This window comes from Rattus norvegicus, chromosome 1 (genome assembly GCF_036323735.1).
Source record: "Rattus norvegicus strain BN/NHsdMcwi chromosome 1, GRCr8, whole genome shotgun sequence".
NCBI lineage: Eukaryota > Metazoa > Chordata > Mammalia > Rodentia > Muridae > Rattus > Rattus norvegicus.
The window spans coordinates 28827707-28848210 of NC_086019.1; the positions used below are offsets into that span (position 1 = coordinate 28827707).

The 20504-nt window shown below is 40.6% G+C and overlaps 1 protein-coding gene across 10 annotated transcripts in view; it reads left to right on the plus strand.

The window, feature by feature from the left end:
* Ncoa7 (nuclear receptor coactivator 7) overlaps positions 1-8185 on the plus strand; it is a 161278-nt gene extending 153093 nt beyond the window's left edge. For all 10 annotated transcript variants that reach the window (XM_063276554.1, XM_063276558.1, XM_063276541.1 and 7 more), the window contains 4 exons: positions 69-221; positions 5261-5356; positions 5753-5826; positions 6134-8185. In XM_063276554.1, coding sequence (XP_063132624.1) covers positions 69-221; positions 5261-5356; positions 5753-5826; positions 6134-6269 — 459 coding nt within the window. In that variant the 3' untranslated portion in view covers positions 6270-8185. The remainder of the gene's footprint in view (positions 1-68; positions 222-5260; positions 5357-5752; positions 5827-6133) is intronic.
* Positions 8186-20504: the final 12319 nt, after the last annotated feature.

The following is a 20504-nucleotide window of genomic DNA, read 5'->3' on the forward strand; positions in this document are numbered from 1 at the left end:
GTTAGTTAACGCACTGCTTCGTGACTCATTGGTGGTTAATCTCTGTTTTTCCTTGCTTGGATTGGCAGCTGGCCCGACGCCTTCCAGCCAGGGTACAAGGCTATCCCTGGAGACTGGCCTACAGCACATTAGAGCATGGAACAAGCTTAAAGACTCTCTACAGGAAGTCAGCATCTCTAGACAGTCCTGTTCTTTTGGTCATCAAAGACATGGATAACCAGGTGAGGCCCGTTTGTCTCTCAGAGAACATGTATCTTGTTTTTTGTTTTGTTTTGTTTTTTGAGAGATAAGATTTCAATGTATCTCAAGCCATATAACCTAAGGTGTTTTTCAAACTCCTGATCTTTTTACATCCACCCTCTGAGGGCTAGAATAATTAGTGTGTGTGACCATAAGTGATTAAATAGAGCTGTGAATCAAGCCCAGGGCCACATGCGTGCAGGACAAACTCTGCCCACTGAACTGTATCCCCACCTGAAAAGATATTGAGGTGGTAAGGTTTTAGGAATACCCAACAGTAGACAGACTGCTATATTGACTCCCATGCTCAGGCTAAATGGATTTGGCCATTCTTGGTTTTTGTCCTCCTTTTCTTGTCTTTGTTTGTTGGTGTATTTTGAAATCCTGATATAAAGAAAATGGAGCGATTGCATGCTGAGAAATCCCCCCGTGCTGACCATGAAGTAGAAAACAACAACCTAAAGAGGTTGAAAAGTAGAAGTTAGGGACAAGCGTCGGTACAGTTGCAAAGACGATCCCAGTGGCATACCAGAGTTTTATCCTATGGGTCTTAAGTAGTGCCCACTAATGATGTCTACTGGGTAGGGGATAGTCACTGACTGTTCATTGGTTCTGGAGTTTAGTGGTTCAGCAGCCACAGGAAATCCTTTCCTGATGGTACTCTTACCTGTGTGCTGGCCACCCTTTCTGTGGGTCATTCGAGCTATTATATAGTACCCCATCTGTTCTACACTGTTACCACCTCCTTCAAATCGGCTTACATTGCGCATGGAATACGCGCAGACCTTTCATTTCCTGTTCAATCAGGCCAGTACATGCTGCAATTCAACCTCATTAATCAATCTAGTTAGTTTAGTCATGGTGTGTCCAATCAACGCCCGTTATGTTCAGAATAGCTCAGGTCGGATCTTTGTCATCCAGGCTTCTTGGAATAAAAGTGTTTTAAAATTTGGATTTTGGGGAGTCATGGACTATTTATATATGTATAAGAAGATATCTTGAAGCATGAGATCAGAGTTGTTTCACAATAATACACAGACACATGCACGGTGGGGGGGGAGTGTGTGTGTGTGTGTGTGTGTGTGTGTGTGTGTGTGTGTTTTGTAATTTTGCTCATGAAACAGGTTCTCAGTGCAGATCTTTCTGCTTCTGGCATCATGTGGGCACTCAGAAAGTTTGGGACTTGAAGGAGTTTTCTGGTTGCTCAATCTGTTATGCTCAGCTGAGGAGCTGTGTAGCACAACTCTCTATCCTGCCAATTACCTCTCTGCATGAGGTACATATGTATATATATATATATGTGTATGTATGTATGTATATATGTATGTATATGTATGTGTATGTATGTATATATGTATGTGTATATATGTATATGTATGTATGTATATATGTATATGTATGCATATATATGTATGTGTATATATGTATATGTGTGTGTATATATATATATATATATACACATGGCCTACATCTAATCCATGCACTTGGAAGGCAGAAGAGGTGACTCAGTGGCTCAACACCAGCCCTGTCTACAAAGTGAGCTCTAAGGCTGCCAGGACAACACAGTGAAACCCCTGTCCAAAAAAATATTATGGCCCTGGTGAAGTTATGGAAGACACAGTTTTTATGGCCTTGTTGCCATAATAAGAATTATGGAAATTAAAATCTGTTACTATATTTACTCTTATTATATCAGGATTGATAACATCTCATTTAATAATGGTCCAAGGCAGGGTTGGGGATTTAGCTCTGTGGTAGAGCGCTTGCTAGGCCCTGGGTTCGGTCCTCAGGTCCGAAAAAAAAAAAAAAATAATGGTCCAAGGTGAACAGTGGGAACAATTAAGATAGAAATCAAAATAATACCACAGTTTTTTAAGTGACATAGAAAGTTAGGAAATGTTAGAATCATTGGTGCTATTATGTCTTGGATAAGATTGTGACTAGATACAGTTCAGTTACAAAAATGTATATAGTTCTGTCCGTTTAGCAGTAGTATCCAACCTGTCCGCACTGAGAAGGTATCAGTGAGGCACAGTTTTGCTATTCCTGCCAGCAGTGACATAACAGAGGCCTGAGGCTGACACTTACATGTTGTCAGGGAGTAGAGCAGAGCTTCTCAGCTTCCTGGTGCTGCAGCTCTTTTAATAGAGTTCCTCATGTTGTAGAAACGCCAACCATAAAATTATTTTGTTGCTACTTCAAAACTGTAATTTAACTTCTGTTATGAATCATAATATAAATATCTGATATGCAGCCCCCGAGGGGGTCATGACCTACAGGTTGAGAACCACTGGAGTAGAGTCTTAACATATCATAAATCCTGCAGATGCATGTGCTGCTGTGAATCTTTGGACATTAGCTCTGAACATTCCAGCCCCTCCATCCTGAGGAAAGGTGGCTTTACTGTTTATGGGAATATGACAGACACATTAAAAAACTAATGTTAGCCATGCCGAAGGAGAGTGAGGAGCTGCAGAGAATTGTGGGAATCATAAAAGCAACAATCCTTTACAGTCTGGAAATTGTCCTGAAGGCATGCAGCAAACGAAGAAATATTTATACAAGAAGACCTAATAAATCTCAGTAATAACAATGAAATTCTTTGCACTTGAGATACAACCCAATTCCCACCTCTCCAAACCCCAGTTCAAACCCTTAGTTTTACTGTGGACTTGTGTGACCCAGGAGATGGGGTCCCCTCTTCTCTTAGCTGCCAGTTTTCTGCCCCTTCTAACAGACCCAGCACTTCTTATACCCCTCCAAAGTTCATTGTTTCAGAGATGAAAATTCAGACAAGTATGGCCCAGTGGGAGAAGTCCTTTTCCTCCAGCCAGCCCACATACTCACATCCCAGACGCGGCAGGTTGTGAATACCACAGGCTTCATTGTTCTCATCCTAACAGTAGATGGCTATGCATTATTTGAAACAACCCAAGACCAGATCAGCATTCTGCTACTAAAGCAACGTTGCTTTTCTAAGAAAAGCAGACAGATGCATAGCTGAAAGTCCAGTTTAGTGCCTAAGGAACTTGTTCCAGAGGGAGAAGCTGGGATAGGACATGAAGCCCTGACCCCCTTCCCACAGAGCTGGGGGGGTGTCGTTTGATGAGTACAGAGGTTCAAGGCCAAGGATATTCCCAGCAGTGATTACGTTTTGGCTACAAACAGTTGAGGAGAGTTGAGTTCACCATGGAAACATGCTTCCCTAGCCTGTGTGAGGCCCTGAGTTCAGTTGTTAGCACCACAAAAAAAAAAAAAAAATGCAGTTAGACATTCACGGGTTTTATGTTACCCTTCATTCCGTCCTTTCCAGTTTTCTTTAGTTATACAGATTCCTTTCTCTCTGTTATTGCTAAGTGTATTGCATTTTCATTATACAGAAATCTTAATGTACAAACCGTTTTGTGTTCCTTTCCCCCTAAAGAAACTAATAAAAAAAAGAGCCTAAATCTTTGTTTATATAGTTGTTGGGAAACAGACTCGATAGTGTAGCCCTGGCATTGTTCAATCCGCAGTTCTTAAATAGATTTCCATGATCACTTAAAAAAAAGTAACGGAGAAATATGATATAGAACCTTGCAGAGGGCTAGAGACAGCATTTCCCATTGGTTTATCTGAAAACAGCTCGTGTCCCACCTCTTAAAGGATTCCGTTACTCTCATGTCATATTTTAAAATTACGCTTTTAAAAAGAAATAGGTGCCCCCCTCTTGTATTCCAGGTCTGTTATTAGGAGAAGAGAAAGTAATTGCTTATGTTTTATTATAAGATTTTTTCTTCGTTTTTAGCAGTTGTAGAGAAAATTGGGGGGGTGTAGGAAGTATGAAAATCTTTAGAATTAGAAATCTGTAGTGTTCAGTATTAAATAGAAGTAATGAAAAAGACAGCACACAGTGATTTTGAACCAGTTAAAGTATTCTTTGAATTGTTAGACATTTTCAAATAACCTCTACAAAAGCAGTGTTTTTCAAGTAGGCTTTGCAGTGGAGGATGCAGGAGTCACTGAATGACCTTTTCAAGATATAGTTGACTCCATCTCCTAACTCTCACCTGTATGCACTGATAGGATAGGAACAGAAGGTCCAGAAGCCGAGGCAGTAATGACCAGAATCTATAACTTGACTCTCCTACCTCCCAGAAGAGTCATGGATATAGTAAATACATCACGGTTAGCTGGGCAGTGGTAATTCCAGCACCCAGGAGGCAAAAGCAGATGGATCTCTGTGAGTTTGAGGCCACCCTGGTCTACAGAGTGAGTTTCAGGACAGCCAAGGCTCTGTAGAGAGACCCAGTCTCAAAGCTCACTTCCCATCCCTCAAAAATCACATCTAAAGGCGAGTTACCTTTAAATTCAAACCTACTTCAAACTAAGTATTCTCATCAGTCATCTTTAAGTATTTTCATCTCTCGTTATTAAAAGCCGAAAGGGAGGAAAGTTTATCTTCGAGAGGGCAGGATGTTCAGCCTTGGTCTCACTCATAAAACACATGAGAAAGCTAGACATGATGGCTCGTGCCTACAGCACCAAGAGGCTAAAGCAAGGAAAGTTTGTGGAACACTAGTGGCCCACCTAGGCTACACAGTGAGTTCCCGTCCAGCCTACTGTATTATAAGACTCTGTCCCAAGCAACAAAAGAAAATATAAAACCAAATCCTTCTAGAAATGTCCTGTCACTCACTTGTTTCTATTTTTTTTCTGTCATTCTCCACATTCAACTTCAGCAGCCTTTTAACTGCTGAATTCTTGGCCTCTATAACAATTAATGCAATGCCTCCAAGCTTCTCTGATGGATTCTCCACATACCAGGAAACCTGGCCACATGGGTTCCAGTTAGAGCCGAGGGTATTGTAATTGCTTTGTTTGATGGGTTTTTTTTTTCCACTTAAAGAGTTCTAATTTAATAATAACCTTTGCTGAAAGAGTTATAAGATCTCAGAACAATAGTGTATCAAACATACTTCAGAAGGTCTCTCTATGGGAGTTTAATTTTGAAAGTAAATCTTCTGTTTTCTTTTAATAGATATTTGGGGCGTATGCAACTCATCCCTTCAGGTTCAGTGACCACTATTACGGCACGGGCGAAACGTTTCTCTACACCTTCAGTCCTAATTTCAAGGTACCTGGATGGGTGAAATGCTTGAATGGGCAGGGTGGTGTTGTTAGCAGTCGGGGTGAAAGGGAGGCTCAGACACTGGGATAGTGGGTTTCCTGTAATCCCTCCTGCATTCCTTGCTCTCAGTCTAGTTCTCCATGACTGTAGCATACAGACTGCTTAGAGTCCCAGCGTTAGGAGTTTCTCAGTCTGTGATGCAGGGAGAGATTGAAGGTCAGAGCCAGCACATTATGGAATTATTACTATTTCATAGTCATTGGTGATCTCATAGCCATTCCTTCAAGTCCTTGGTTACTCGAAGGGATGTTTCCTTTGTACACAACGTGACTATTCAGGTGTCTTCTCTGTTAATTCTCTGAATTGAAGTGTTGGTGCTCTGTTTTGTGTTTCTGCCCTTAGGTCTTTAAGTGGAGCGGAGAAAACTCCTATTTTATCAATGGAGACATAAGTTCTTTAGAACTCGGTGGTGGAGGGTAAGGCTCTTGTCATTTTCTTACTTGGGGATCCGCTTAGGCCGAGCTAGTCTATCTGCTTAGATTAATTAGGACAGTGTACTAATGCACACCACTGAGCACCAAAGATAAATGATTTATTAATGTGCCTGAGAGACTACGGCTGCTGTCCTTTAGGAGAGACCTGTCTACACAGCTTGTTCTTGCTTTGTGAGCAGTCTAGAGTTCTGTCTGTCTTGGCCCAGAAGAAAGAGAACCTGGCAGGAAAAGGCAGAAAGCACGTCATGTAAGCCATGTCTGTGACCTTTTTCCTTTAACTTTGTTCCAGGGGACGGTTTGGTCTGTGGCTAGATGCTGATTTGTATCATGGACGCAGCAATTCTTGCAGTACTTTTAATAATGATATCCTTTCGAAAAAAGAAGACTTCATAGTTCAGGACCTAGAGGTATGGACATTTGAGTGAAATCCAGGCTGCCTTAAAACATAACATGGAAAAGACTGGGCTAGAATAGCCGCTTACTGGAAGGCAGGCCCCGGCCCTGGCTGCCTCATCCCACAGCAGCGCTTTCTTTCTATGGTCGTCTCAGAGCATCATCACCGCGCAGACAGATCCTGGAAGGTTGCCTGTGGAGGACAGACACCGAAGACAGAAATCTGAAGTCCAGATTGTTTAAAACAAAAAGACTTTGTACCTCCACTGCTTTCAAATTCACACCATGAGGAATCGGAGTGTTCATAGATGTATGAGTCGGATGCGATTTTTATTTTTGGTAACTGTGAAAAAATAAGATACTGTGGAAGTATATACCTGCTTTATGTATTTATCAGCATAATTTTACCAAATGTATACCTATTGTTTGCCATAGAAAGCTGAATCTGATTTAGAGAAATTGAAAGAATATAGCACTTAAAGGGAATATCTAATTTTTTAAGAACTTTTATTTATTATTTTTAGTATATTATCTGAAATATGTTGATTTTTTTTCTTTTAATGTGTCAAATCCTGAAATAAATGTATGTTTTGTGCTATGTTTGGGAAACAAGTCTCTTTTGATTTGTACAGTTTTATATTCATTTTTTTTGCCCTGATTATTTAGGGTAATATAGTCTTTATTTATTAAGAGAGAGTGTATGTGTGTTTTCAAAAGTTCATTACTGATGTTTTTTGACCTGACTTTATAGAGCGGCTTTTTATTTAGTTTGTAAGGTACTCCTTGAGTACCCTAAGCATTTGTGGGAAACAGAACATGGCATCTCTCACAGTTGTAAGTTGGTGTTTATCGAAATACAGATCTTCACGAACATGAATGTACAAGTCGTCCTTCTACCAAGAGAATGTTTGCTTCTTTTGAAATCGTGTGAATCATGTATTAATAATAGTAACTTGGTCTCTTATTTTACCTCTTTTCTTTTTTTTTTTTTTATTTTACATTGTTTCTTCTCCAGGTGTTTACATGAATGGTAGTCCTCTGTTAAAAGGGAGTGTTTAATTTGTGCGTCTTTAAAGTCAGATAAAAGATGTCAAGTTGGACCAACTTTCTTGGTTTCTGGAATCAATAAGATCCAGATAATAATGATCCAATCCAATAAGGAGGGAAAAAAAAACAATTCAAAGAGTTATATTCATATCACAATTGAAAGAAAAAAGGAAATCTATTTTGTAAAATATAAACTCACTTTCGCATCATAGGGCACCTTTTATTTTAAATAGTGAGAAGTAAAGTCATGAATGCCATTGATCGGCTCCCGTGTATGAAGGCCAAAGACTGCTGATGGAAAGACTTAAATAACAGCCAAAGCCGAAAAGTTGTCTGTCGCCAATTATGCCCCCGTGATCTTTCTGAATGGGAAATGAGCAAACCGTGTTTACACATCTGTTTATGTTCGGAATATTGTCGAGTCTTTAGACTCTTTGTAAGAAAACACTGTCCTGTGCCCTGCCTCAAGCCAGTTGTGTCATTCACTGCCACTCCATACTAGCTTAAGGGAATGCTGTAAAATTTTAAATCTGTAGACCACATACACCTTTTACCCAAGTTCTCCCATTGAGGACTCTTGCTTAAAAACATGCAATTTGACTTTGGTCTGCTCACACACATGATTGGCGAGATCCCAGGAATGTCACGTGGTGATTTTGTTCACCGTTTAGACCGTCTGTAACCATACGCTGTTGATGAACAAGATGGTCATTTTGCCCTGTAGATTACTCTTACCTAGTTTAGTCCGTGATGCTGTACTCGTGAGAGCATTTCCAGATGCTGTGTTCTCTATTTAAAACAGTATTGTCTGAACAGGAATGTGTGGCCCTTCATTATGGATACCAACTACATGTAATGCAGTGCTACTCCAATATTTTCAATAAAGGAATTTATGCATTCAGTGTGCATTTCTTTCCTAGACGTCAGAGACGTGACAGGATCCATTCCAGGGCACTTCAACAGAACAATCACACAATTTTCCCAGTCCTGTAAGAATTGCATTGAGACTGTAGTGCTCAGAGTTTATTGATCATGTACTGGCATTATGATTAAAACAGTGTATTGCAAACAGACACAGAAGGAACACCCATTCAGAGCCTGCCCCACATGTGGCCCATACATACACAGCCACCCAATTAGACAAGATGGATAAAGCAAAGAAGTGCAGGCAAACAGGACCCGATGTAGATCTCTCCTGAGAGACACAGCCAGAATACAGCAAATACAGAGGCGAATGCCAGCAGCAAACCACTGAACTGAGAATAGGATCCCCGTTGAAGGAATCAGAGAAAGAACTGGAAGAGCTTGAAGGGGCTCGAGACCCCATATGTATAACAATGCCAAGCAACCAGAGCTTCCAGGGACTAAGCCACTACCCAAAGACTATACATGGACTGACCCTGGACTCTGACCTCATAGGTAGCAATGAATATCCTAGTAAGAGCACCAGTGGAAGGGTAAGCCCTGGGTCCTGCTAAGACTGAACCCCCAGTGAACTAGATTGTTGGGGGGAGGGCGGCAATGGGGGGAGGATGGGGAGGGGAACACCCATAAAGAAGGGGAGGGGGAGGGATTCGGGGGATGTTGGCCCAGAAACCGGGAAAGGGAATAACACTCGAAATGTATATAAGAAATACTCAAGTTAATAAAAAAAGAAAAAAAAAGAAAAAAAAAACAGTGTATTGCTTTCATTAAAAATACTTTCGCAGCTATAGAAATGACTCTGTGCACAAGGGCTTCCTGTGCTTGCTGACAACTTGCACTATTTCTTAGCATCCATGCTGGGCAGTTCACAAGTGCCTGTAAGCTCCTGTTCCAGGGAGATTGTGTTCCTACACAGACAGCTGCACTCACATGTATGTACATATACACATGCGCTTTCAGCCTCAGCCTCAGCCTCACACGCATGCACTTAAAGAATAGAAGAAGAATAAATATTAGGGGGGTGAAAATTCCATCTTCACAATATTGGAAACCCTAACGAAGATAGTTACTAAGGAAATCCAGAGATTTGTTAAAGAATGTTTTGAAAACTCACATTCCATGAAATCTGAGATCTAGGAACCATAATGAACTGGATAAGTTTCCTGAAACATGACTTACCAAAAAATGAATCAAGGTAAGGTAGGCGAGCCTGCAATGATCAATACCACTGAAGCCATGCTAAGTCTCCCAACAAATACAGCCAGATTCTCATATAAATTCTACCTAATATTTATTCTCTATGACAACCAAATATTTTACTGAAACACTTAAAATGTGCTTTGAATCGTGGAAGGGCAAACTTTCATAATGTCCAATATTGTAATTAAAGTTCCACAGGGAATTGCATGGCTCTAGATCAAGATGTTTGTTAATGGTAAGACTTATTGAAAGTTGGATCTCTCATAGAGCACAAACTTTAGTTCCTCACACTCTGATGTGTTTGGTGCCACCCAAGGTGTTGATATGTCTCCCACTACCTACTCAGTTCATTAAAACAAAACAAAGCAAGACAGTCATATTCATTGGGAGTCTTTATATACTTAAAAAAGTGACTCTTCATAGAACTATTGAGCCCTAACTCAAATAAAGGGTAATTAAAGCCCCCCTACCCGCCTCGTTTCCTGACCTGTTTTAGATAGTTTTCCTTGTGTAATCGTACATATGTTTTGGCCCCATACTGGACATGCCACTGCTCATAGCAGCTCTATTGTGATTCCATACTCTTGACTAGGCAACCATCCACAACACCAGATGGACCGTGGAAGGAAAATATTCATTCTTACAGAACTGTCAAGAATAAAGAAGACCCAAGAAGGCCTTATGTAGTGCTATTCAATGGACAATCATTGTTAAAAGTTAACCAGCCTTCACCCTCCCCCCACCACCACATTATAGTTTGTAGTATTAATTGTTACATGAGTTGGTGTTTAGCTCAGGGACCCAAAGCTGGTCCAGGTACAGAAATTTAAAGACTGTAGAATGTTTAAATGAATAGATATACTGGACACCTCCTCCCAAGGCTTGGGATTACTGTGGGAGCAAGGGCCGAAAACGTCTGAGAACCAGAGGTGGTGGCTGACTAGAAGGAGACACTGTCTTCTGGACACAGTAGGGTAACTTTACATATGAACGAAGAGTGGTGGTGACAAGCCCAAGCCAGTCCAAGTCTCAGGGTGGACAGGGGAGCTGGGCATGGATCCCTCTCCTAGGTATAGCTTCTGGTGACTTGACTACTCTCCAGTGGAAGACCACACATCCAGGAATAGCCGGGCACCACAAATTGCCGTTAGGAGATTTAAAAAGAAATAGAAAGTTGAGTGGCTAGGGATGGGGGTTGGATTTTGGAAGAGCTGGGAGGGAAGATTATGATGAAATAACATTGTATAGAAGTCTCAAAAGTGAAGAAAAATTAAAACTAAATTTATAAAATCAGAATCGGATACATATGTGTACATATGCAACATGATTTTGCAGATGCTAAGCAAAATACTTAAAAGACAGTGCGAAGGCCTGGGGCTTCAGGGAGTTGGTGGTGAAATAATTAGATTTCCATTTTGCTAGCTGGAAATGGTCCAGAGGTCATTTAAACGAAGATCAGACTCTAGATTTGCACTTTGGGGCTGTGAATGGGAGAAAATGGAAAGTATTCGATTAACTAGATTATCCTGTTCTAACTTACTTTTACTTAGGAAAAAAGAAATTCAGACAATATTTTAAAATTTTTTCTACAACAGATATTTTATTATGACACAGACCTTATAAGCAAAGTAATGCAATGTACTATGTAAGTGTGTGATAAAATGTTAGCTGGCTCTTAAAATTCCCAAATACTAGCAAAAGTTACTTAAACTCTTTCTGCCTCATTTCCATCTATTAAATGAGAATAATAGTACTAACCACAGTAAACGTTAGGAAGTGAGCTAGAACCTGGAGCAGTAGAGTATCTAAGCATCTGTAATCCCAGCTACTCCACACAATAAATCCTCCTCAAGCTCAGGAAATCAAAGTCAGCCAATGCAATGCAGCAAAACCCTACCACAAAAAAATTAAAATGAAAGGGAAATGTCTTAGAATAAAAATGTCACTATTCCACTAGATACCACATACCAATACTTTGAATATTAATAACACATTTATAACTGAGCTCCAGAAGATTATACTGCCTGTAACAGTTTGGAGAAATATATTCTATGGACCTAGTGTTCCCACAATGACAAGGCAGTTCTTATAATACGTGCCTTCATTAAAGGACCTCCAACTGAGAAATGTATTGTACTTGCTAGAGGCATATTCTTTCCCTCCAACTGTGTTTCTTAGATTTATTCATGGTACTGTAGAAATATTTCATTTGTATGTCAACAGGGAGGATTAACATTCCACTGTGTGAACATACTTTTCTACCAGGATTTGTCCATTCTCCTGTCTGTTTTGTGCAGTTTGGAAGTTATGAATGGGTGGCTCCGTAACGTGAGAACACAGTGTTTTGTAGCGTGACTGCACTATTTACAAACCTATCAGAGTCTTCCTCTGACATTGATAGACTTCACTCTCAAGGGCATGAAATGTTAGCTTGTTATAATTTGTATTTCTCTGATTACAATTAAATCAAGCATCTTTTAAAAGTCTTTCTTAGCTGGCTGTTCTTAGGCTCACTTTGCTGTGACACCTCTTTGGGTCTTCTGCACATTAAAAAAACAAACAACAAAACAAAACAAAAAAAGCCTTGGAAAAGTCCCATGACATCCTGAATGTTCCTTTTACGAGAATAAAGGACATTAGTCAGTCTGTGACTCATACTTGGTCCTGATGAGGAGAACAATAGTTCACTGGAATCAGGATGTCTTGGACTTTACAGAGTTATTTCCTTAAGTCTTCCTTGAACTGGCACTAACCATGGAGAGGATTTAAGAGGAGTGTCTTTTTGAGATTGGGGCTTTGCTTTGCATAGTGCACATTTGTGTGCAACCATTTGGTTTGTGAATTTGGGGTGTTTCTTTGCTGACCTGATTGACTGTTTTAGAAGCATCGAGCCTTTCACCTGGAATAATAAGGGAAGACACCTATTGAGCACTGGTGTTCCCAGCACACTGAAAACATCGTCACATTCTTTGAATTGACATAAATGGAAGCAATGGATACAATGTTATCACATTTTCTAAATGAAGAAATGAGAGCCCCTGAAAATGGGATGGCTTGTTCAACTTGGAATCACACAAAGTGGCAAAAATGGGTGTCACACTGAGGGTCCTAACTCTCTCATCACACTTTGAACTCCACGTTATAATTACAGGAACCAGCACTTCATTCAGGAGCACAGCAAGTCAGAGGGAGAACAGGTTGGTCGGTCGTTTCCCAGGAGCAGTTGGGGGAAAGTGATGGGCATTTAGGATATGCTATGTAGGAAGAAATCTGGACGGTAACTGAAAGGATTCATAGAAAAATTAAGGTCAGAATTTACTGGCAGTGGAAAGAATGGAAACAACTCTCACGAAGGTACAAAGTTCACAAGTCACAGAGTCTGAGTGGACACAGTGTAAGGAGTTCGGGACACGAGTGAGTTGTGTCACATAGGAATGCAGGCAAAGGGCACGGGGAACCAGGTGCTTGAGAAGCTGTGACTCATGGACCTGGAAATTTTCCTAGAAAATGACCTGAAGTTGGAGCATTTGTGAGTCATAAATTTAGGCTCATAAACATAGGAGAAAAACCTAGAAGCCAATAGAAGTGATAGTTTTTCTCAGAGTGTAGCTCAGGATTCCAAATGGCGTATAGTTTGGCAGTTATGTGACTTGGTAGGTAGTAGGTAGGTAGGTAGGTAGGTAGGTAGGTAGGAAGGAAGGAAAGAAGGAATTGATTGAAGCTAAGAGAATGCCAATCTTGCTCCTGAACCTCTCTCCCTGCACCCTGGGAGATATCAAGAGCAATCAGATTCTGCTTATCAAGCCTTATGAGTTACTTTGGCTGTGGAGGAAAGGGAGATTTCAAGCCAGGCCAGAAGATGGTTTGCCTCTTTGAGGCAGCTGACGATGGTAATACTTGTGATGAAACCTAAGTAGGAAAAGGTTGAGGATGAGAAGTAAAACAAAGTTTGCTCCCCAGAGAAAAGCCTGACCCATCACTGTGGAAGGCAGGCACACTAACGTCTCTATTCCTCCCCCTTCACCTGTCCATCATTTACTCTCAGCTAACATTTTGCGATGAAAGCTAAGGAAGTCCAGAGATTTCGGTTCACCATTTTAAGCCCTTGAACATGTGTTTCATGTGTCCACCATTGTTTTGCCTTAAATGCTCAGAGATAAGCTCATCTTTACTCAAGAAGGGCACTGTTTGGAAAATGCCTCTCTGAGATGGAGAGATGGCGCAGCAGTTAAGAGTGGTTGTTGCTCTTGGTCAAGACTCAGGTACATTTCCCATGACAGTTTACAATGTTGTAACACCAATTAAACACTTTCCTTACCTCTTGAAGGCAATAAGCTTGTCGTTATTCTTTTATTTGTTTATTTGTTTGTTTGTTTACTTATTTATTTTTGCCCATACTTAGCTTTGAATCTGTATTCATTTTGATATAAATTTCAGGGATATGGTGGTGCACTACTTTAATCCCAGCATTTGCAGGTAGAGGCACCTGGAACTCTATGAGTCTAAGGCCAGCCTGCCCTATGTAGTAAGTTCCAGGACAGCCAGGAAGCCAGCGCTATTCAGAGAGACAGTGTCTTTAAAAGGAGGTACAAATCTCCTGCATTCAGGTACATGTTTTCTTTAACAGTAATCAGAAAGGACCATGATGACTGATTTCGAGATGGTCTGGCCTTGATATTAAGAGGAAATATCTACAAGTATAAAGTTGACAAGAAGACTGATGTTAACTTCAGCAAGTTAGAAGTGCTGACTTACACAGTATCTGTTTACTTTGAGAGATAAGAGCACTGCCTTTGTGTTGATGGAAAGAACTTGCAGACAGATCTCTTTAGCTTCAATCAAGTAAATTATCCTGGCCCGACTGGTTCATCTCCCTGGGGTCCATTTTCTCTGTTTCTAAATAACACTTACCATCTTCTCCTCCTCCTCCTCTTCCTCCCCCTCCTCCCCCTCCTCCTCCCCCCCTCCTCCTCCCCCTCCTCCTCCAGTTCTTGTTCCTCCTCCTTTTCTTGTTCCTCCTCTTCCTCCTTCTCCTCTTATTCTTCTTCCTCCTGCTTCTCCTCCTCCTCTTGTTCCTCCTCCTGTTCCTCCTCTTCTCCCCCCTCTTCTTCCTCCTCCTCTTCTCTAAATGGTTATCAAAATCAAATTAGCTTCTGATACAAACATGCCTCCAGTATTATAAATGACATATAAAGTCATGTTAAGACTCTTAGGTAATTCACATCACACTTGAATTATGCTGAGTTCTGTATTTGAAAAGCAAATGACAAGTCTAATCTTGTTTCTGAATTTTAAACAAGGAATTGTTCTTAGTGGGGTTGTTGTCCTTTGAGGACTTGCCTCTTTTTTCTTTTTGCTTTCTTTTTTGTATTTAAGAGGGGAAACATCTGCATTGTAGATGCATCTACAATGTATCTACGTTGTAAAAGGTCTCTAAACTGTTTTCCAGAGAGACGTAAACAAACACTAGACAAACACTAGTATCAAGGAAGTAGCAGGAATGGGGAAACTCTTGGAAGAAAAAAGGGTTTTCTTTGTTGTTCTTTCATAAATGATTTACATTGTGTCCACTTACCCTCAGATCCCTTGAATCTTTTAACAAAGCTCAAATGGCTACAACTTGGGTCTTTGGGCCATCTGCCAATTGGCCTAATCATCAGAAATTAAAAATATCTCTCTTTTCCTCCACACTTCCCTTCTGTCGATCACTCATTTCAACAGATGAGAATATGTATGTGCAAATACACATGAATTCTTATGTATGTGCGAATGCATGTGTGTACATACCACATATATGCACATGCATACCCTTACAAAATAGCACAGGCCTAATTATTTCCCTTTCTACTGTGTTTCTTCTGCAGAGATTAATATGCTCATGCTTATTTTTCTTTTATCTTGGTCCATATATTTACAAGCTAGAGAAGGTCTTTGTGTATATGTTTAGGAAATTTCTATCTAGAACTGACTAAAAAGGTTGGTTGATACCAGTATGATGGTTTGTATATGCTTGGCCCAGGAACTGGCACTGTTAGAAGTGTGGCCCTGTTGGAGTAGGTGTGTCTCTGTGGGTGTGGGCTTTAAGACCCTCATTCTAGCTGCCTGGAAGTCAGTACTCTGCTAGCTGCCTTCAGATGAAGATGTAGAACTCTCAGCTCCTCCTGCACTATGCCTGCCTGCATGCTGCCATGCTCCTGCCTTGATAATTGACTGAACTTCTGAATCTGTAAGCCAGCCCCAATGAAATGTTGTCCTTATAAGACTTGCCTTGGGGGGTTGGGGATTTAGCTCAGTGGTAGAGCGCTTGCCTAGCGAGTGCAAGGCCCTGGGTTCGGTCCCCAGCTCCAAAAAAAAAAGAAAAAAGAAAAAAAAAAAAAAAAGACTTGCCTTGGTCACAGTGTCTGCTCACAGCAGTAAAACCTAAGACAAGGAGGAACTCACTCTGCTCTTCTCTCAGCTCCCTAGTTCCTGTTATCTTCCAGTGATTGCATTTAGAAGTGGCACACAGAGTCATGTGGAAAAGATAGTTTACTAAAGAAGAACTTGAGACATTCTTGAGAGGTGAGTGGACAATACTTAAAGAGACCATTATTCAAATCTACATATTTAAGCAGACCTTATACTAGTCTCAATTTTCTATTGCAGACATGTATCCTGAGGGACATTCTCCTGTCAGGTTAGATGTTAGACCCATTTGGATTAGCCCTTGGGGAAGACATTAAATTGTCCTTGTTTGGAACCAAAAGGCTCTTTATGGTAATAGTCTTCCTGCCAATACAAAATGTCTTGTCTCCATCAAGGGCTGGGAATACAGTTCAGATGCCATTATTTTAACCCTCAACCATGCAACAGAATACATGTAAAAAAAGAAATACAAAGAAAAAGCAAAATTTGAAAAGGAGGTACTGTGTGCCATGAGGAGGAAATACTCCCTCCCCCCATGATAAACTTCAACAAAAGGAAACACAAAAGGAGAAATCTCTACCTTCCTCCTCGTTGTGGACAGTGATCCTTTCACACAATATCTTTTGTTTTTTATTCTTTAATCTTTTTTTATAGTCCAGTCTTTATCCCCATCCCAGTCTACCTTCTGACTGGTCCACATCCCATATCCCCCCACTAAGTCTTTAAGAGGATGTCTCCACACCCCCACCCCACCAGACCTCCCCATTCACTGGGGCCTCAAGTCTCTTGAGGGTTAGGTGCATCTTCTCTCACTGAGTCAAGACCCAGCAATCCTTAAATTTGAGTTGGGTGGTAGTGGAGCATGCCTTTAATCCCAGCACTCTGAAAAAGGCTGATCTCTACAAATTTGAGACCAGCCTGATCTACACAGTGAATTCAAGAACAGTGAAGGCTACACAGAAAAACAAAACAAAACATCAAAAGAGGAGGAAATTGATGTGTTTTCTCACCCATTTTGACTTTTCAAATTCTAAGAAGGTGAGGCAGGAAAAACCTGACCTGGCTGAGGCTGTGAGATTAGCATATGAAAGGCACCACTAGTATAGAGGAAGCCTAAGAACTTCCCCACAGAAGCCTGGCCTGCTGCAGATAGAGCATGCATGGAAAAGCTGGCACCAAACAAATGCCAGAACAGGTTCCAGCCCTTAAGACAGGAAGCCATTGATCTTCTAGCTCTGGCCTGCTTCCTTTCTTGGAACTGTGTTACTTCTTAACAAATTGTCCTGCTGCCACACATCTCTGCCTAGCTTTTTGTTCCAGGACATAAAACTCTGAATATCCCCAATGGTGGATAAGTGTCCAACACTCTCAAACATCCAAGGACAACAGAAGTACAGTTCTGATACTTCTCTCTTCCTTAAAGTTTTGTTTAGGGACAGAGAAGGGTCCGAATGATGAAGGAGGGTCTACCCTCAGTGATTTTCAAGCTGGCTAGTTTTTAACTAGCTACCTAGACATATCTACTATGAGTGAAAGATTCCAGAATTAAGACAGCCCACCAAGTCTTTCTACATTCTACTGCCCATTGGAAACACAAAATGTTAGACATAGATGCAACATCTCACAGTTCCCCTCTACCAGAAATGCCTTGAGATTTGCCTGTGAAGGACCCTAGTTCTTACTGAAGTATAAGAACTAACAAGAGGCTTGGCCTGGTACAAAGTAGATAGGTTATGGAGTTCCTGTGAAGAACCATAGGGGCTTTCTCCAGCCTTACACCCACTGCCAGAGGTGAAGATTAGGCCAAGCACCTGCTTCCCACCTTGCGGAGGCTAAGCCAAGTTCCATTCTCCACCCACAGTTCTTAGGAGGAGCAGGGACATTCCTGAAAAACTGCAGAGTGTACTGACTGATAGTCATCTGACCCTCTGGTTCGAACACATGTCATATGCTTGCTAGACAATAGATTCAAAGGTCAATACGTTTAGCCAATAAGTTTAAACTGTAACCTTAAACTGATGTAACCTGTACCCCTAAAAACATATAAAAACTGCTTGTTATTGCCATTTGGGGTCGCCCTCTAGTCATTCGCCACGAGGGGCTGATTGAGGGTCGACCCAACGCGCTGGAAAGATAAACCTCTTGAATTTGCATCAAACTCTGTGTTCATGTCTCACTTGGAGGTAGGGAGTGTCTCCCCATAGTTAAGACTCACCTAGAGCCTTACACTTGAAAATGCCTTGAATTTTCTGATACCAGGGTAGACCATCTTCAGCACTTATGGAATGAGATTATTCTTAAAATCAGAAAACTATAAAATGAAATGAAGGAGGTGTATATGAAAACCTGAACTGAAAACATTAAGATGTTTTTCTGATGTCAAAAGTAATTGATTTTTGTTGATGAAAATAAGTTATACAAAAAAAGCTCATTATTCTAAATTTATCTTTTTAGAAACCACCATGAAACACATCCTCATAAATTCTTATGTACTTTTAACATGGCTTCACACTGAGCTTAGTATCTTGGGATCTATTCAATATGGGCTTTCACTATAGTTGAGTGGATAAGAGCCCAAACTTTTAAAATTGCTTAGGTTTGGATCTGACAACCCAGACTGGGACGGCATACTGCAAGGTATATTGTCTCACTATTAGTGGGAATTTTAAACAGAGAGGTGATAGAATTAGAGTTGCAAGATTGGTTGCCATCAGACAGGATCAAAAGTCTGTGACAAAGACCCTTAACTGTGAAGGACTAGGAATTCTGACATTTAGGAAGGAAATATGGAGAAAAACATAGAAAGGGCTCAGGGACAACAAGAAAACCACAGCAGGTGTCTTAAAAACAGAGGGAATAATTTTTAAAAAATGTTCCAATTGCTGCCAAAAGGTTTCAAGCTCTTCTCATGTGTCAGAGAAATCATTGAACTTGGCTGTTGGTGTAGGCCGAGAATGGAGGGAGGCATGGGGGCAGGGATGCTTTCCTCAAGAAGACTTCCTGCTGAGGGCTATGGCAACAAGATCAGTTTATAAAGCACTTGCTGTGCAAAGGAAAGGGCTTGAGTTTGGATTCCCAAAACCTACACAAAATCTGCATAGAGTGGTGGCTATTTATAACCCAGTGGTGGTGGGTTCTGACAAGAGGATACAAGGGGTCACTGGCCTGACAGTCTAGCTAAAACAGTGAGAGACCCTGTATCAAAATACAGACAGTGGCAGAGAAGGCTGTAGAACTTGAGCAACTATGTCTGCCCCTACTGGCTGGCTATTGTGCCTCACCACACACCTATTTAAAAACAAAACAAAAGAAAAATTTTGTGCACATACAGAATGTGCTTTGGAATAGGATAGAGGGCTTACTGGGGAAAGTAAAGTTAGAAAAAAAAACAAAAACAAAAACAAAAACCACATTTTTTTTTAAGTGTGAGAGAAGTTATAGGATGTTTGCAAGTAGTGATGAGACACTGAGGGAACAAAACTGAGGATGCCCTGCACTGTGAGAGGATTTCAGAAGCGACACTCTTGAGTGGGAAGGAAAGGACACGATCTAGCATGTAAGTGAGAAATTGGCTTTGATGTGAACACAGACTGTGTTTGAAAATAGCCAGGAAGCTAAGGGTATGCATCATGCGTCACGGAGGAAGTCTGTGCTCTTCTCATTTCTATAGTTCTTTCTGCCGTTGCTCCTGTCGGTTACCCAGGAAGTGTCACATCCTTTCTCCTCATAAAGTACTACACTCCCTATAACCTTTACCTTCTATCCCTGCTCCTAAATGCTTCTGTGATGTCATTGGGAGTGTAACACACATTGCATCTCTGGGCATGACATTGATTCACCTATAACCTCACAATTCTGAATGCAGTTACAAAATGAATCTCTCTCAGTTTCATTGTGAACAATATCACTTCAGAATTACTTGATTTCTAATAAAACTGAATATATTTCTATAGATTTGCTGTCTATACGTTTTACTAATTATGTTCATGTTAGTTGCTTAGGGGTGTGTGTGTGTGTGTGTGTGTGTGTGTGTGTGTGTGTGTGGTGTATTTTAAATTGCATTAATATTTAGTATTCTGAGACAAAGTCATGCAACAGAGGATAGCCTTGAACACGTTATGTAGCCCAGATTGATTTTAAATTCACAATGTTCCTCTTGCTTTCGTCTGCCTCTTCTACCCACTTCCCTCTTTCTTTTTCCCTCCCCTTCCTTTCATCTCTAGCTCAGGTTAATCTCCAATTTAACAACCCTTGCTTAGTCTCAAGAAACCAGGAAAATCCACATTCACACCATACCTAGCTACTTTGCTGAAACTTTTACAGCAGATTTTCAATTTGTTCAAATTGTTCTCTAAAATACTCTTCTGTGTTAGAATTATTAATTTTATTTCTCATACATGTTGCAAAATATATTTACCCAAATTGTCTTTCTACGATGATTTTGGCATGTATAGATACTTTAAAAAAAAACAAAAGCTTTACTTTAAATCAGTAGATAACTTATTTCACGGAATCTATTTTGAGCACTTGGAAAACACTTAGCTTCTCTCTGAGATAAGAAATCCAAGGAAGTTCTTGACAAAGGTTTGGATGTCACTTGGACTGGGCCTCTCATCCTTGGCAGTTTGCCAGGGAACAGCTCTTAAGTAGAAGATTGCTATTAAAATGACGCCTGAAGCTATAATTAGAGG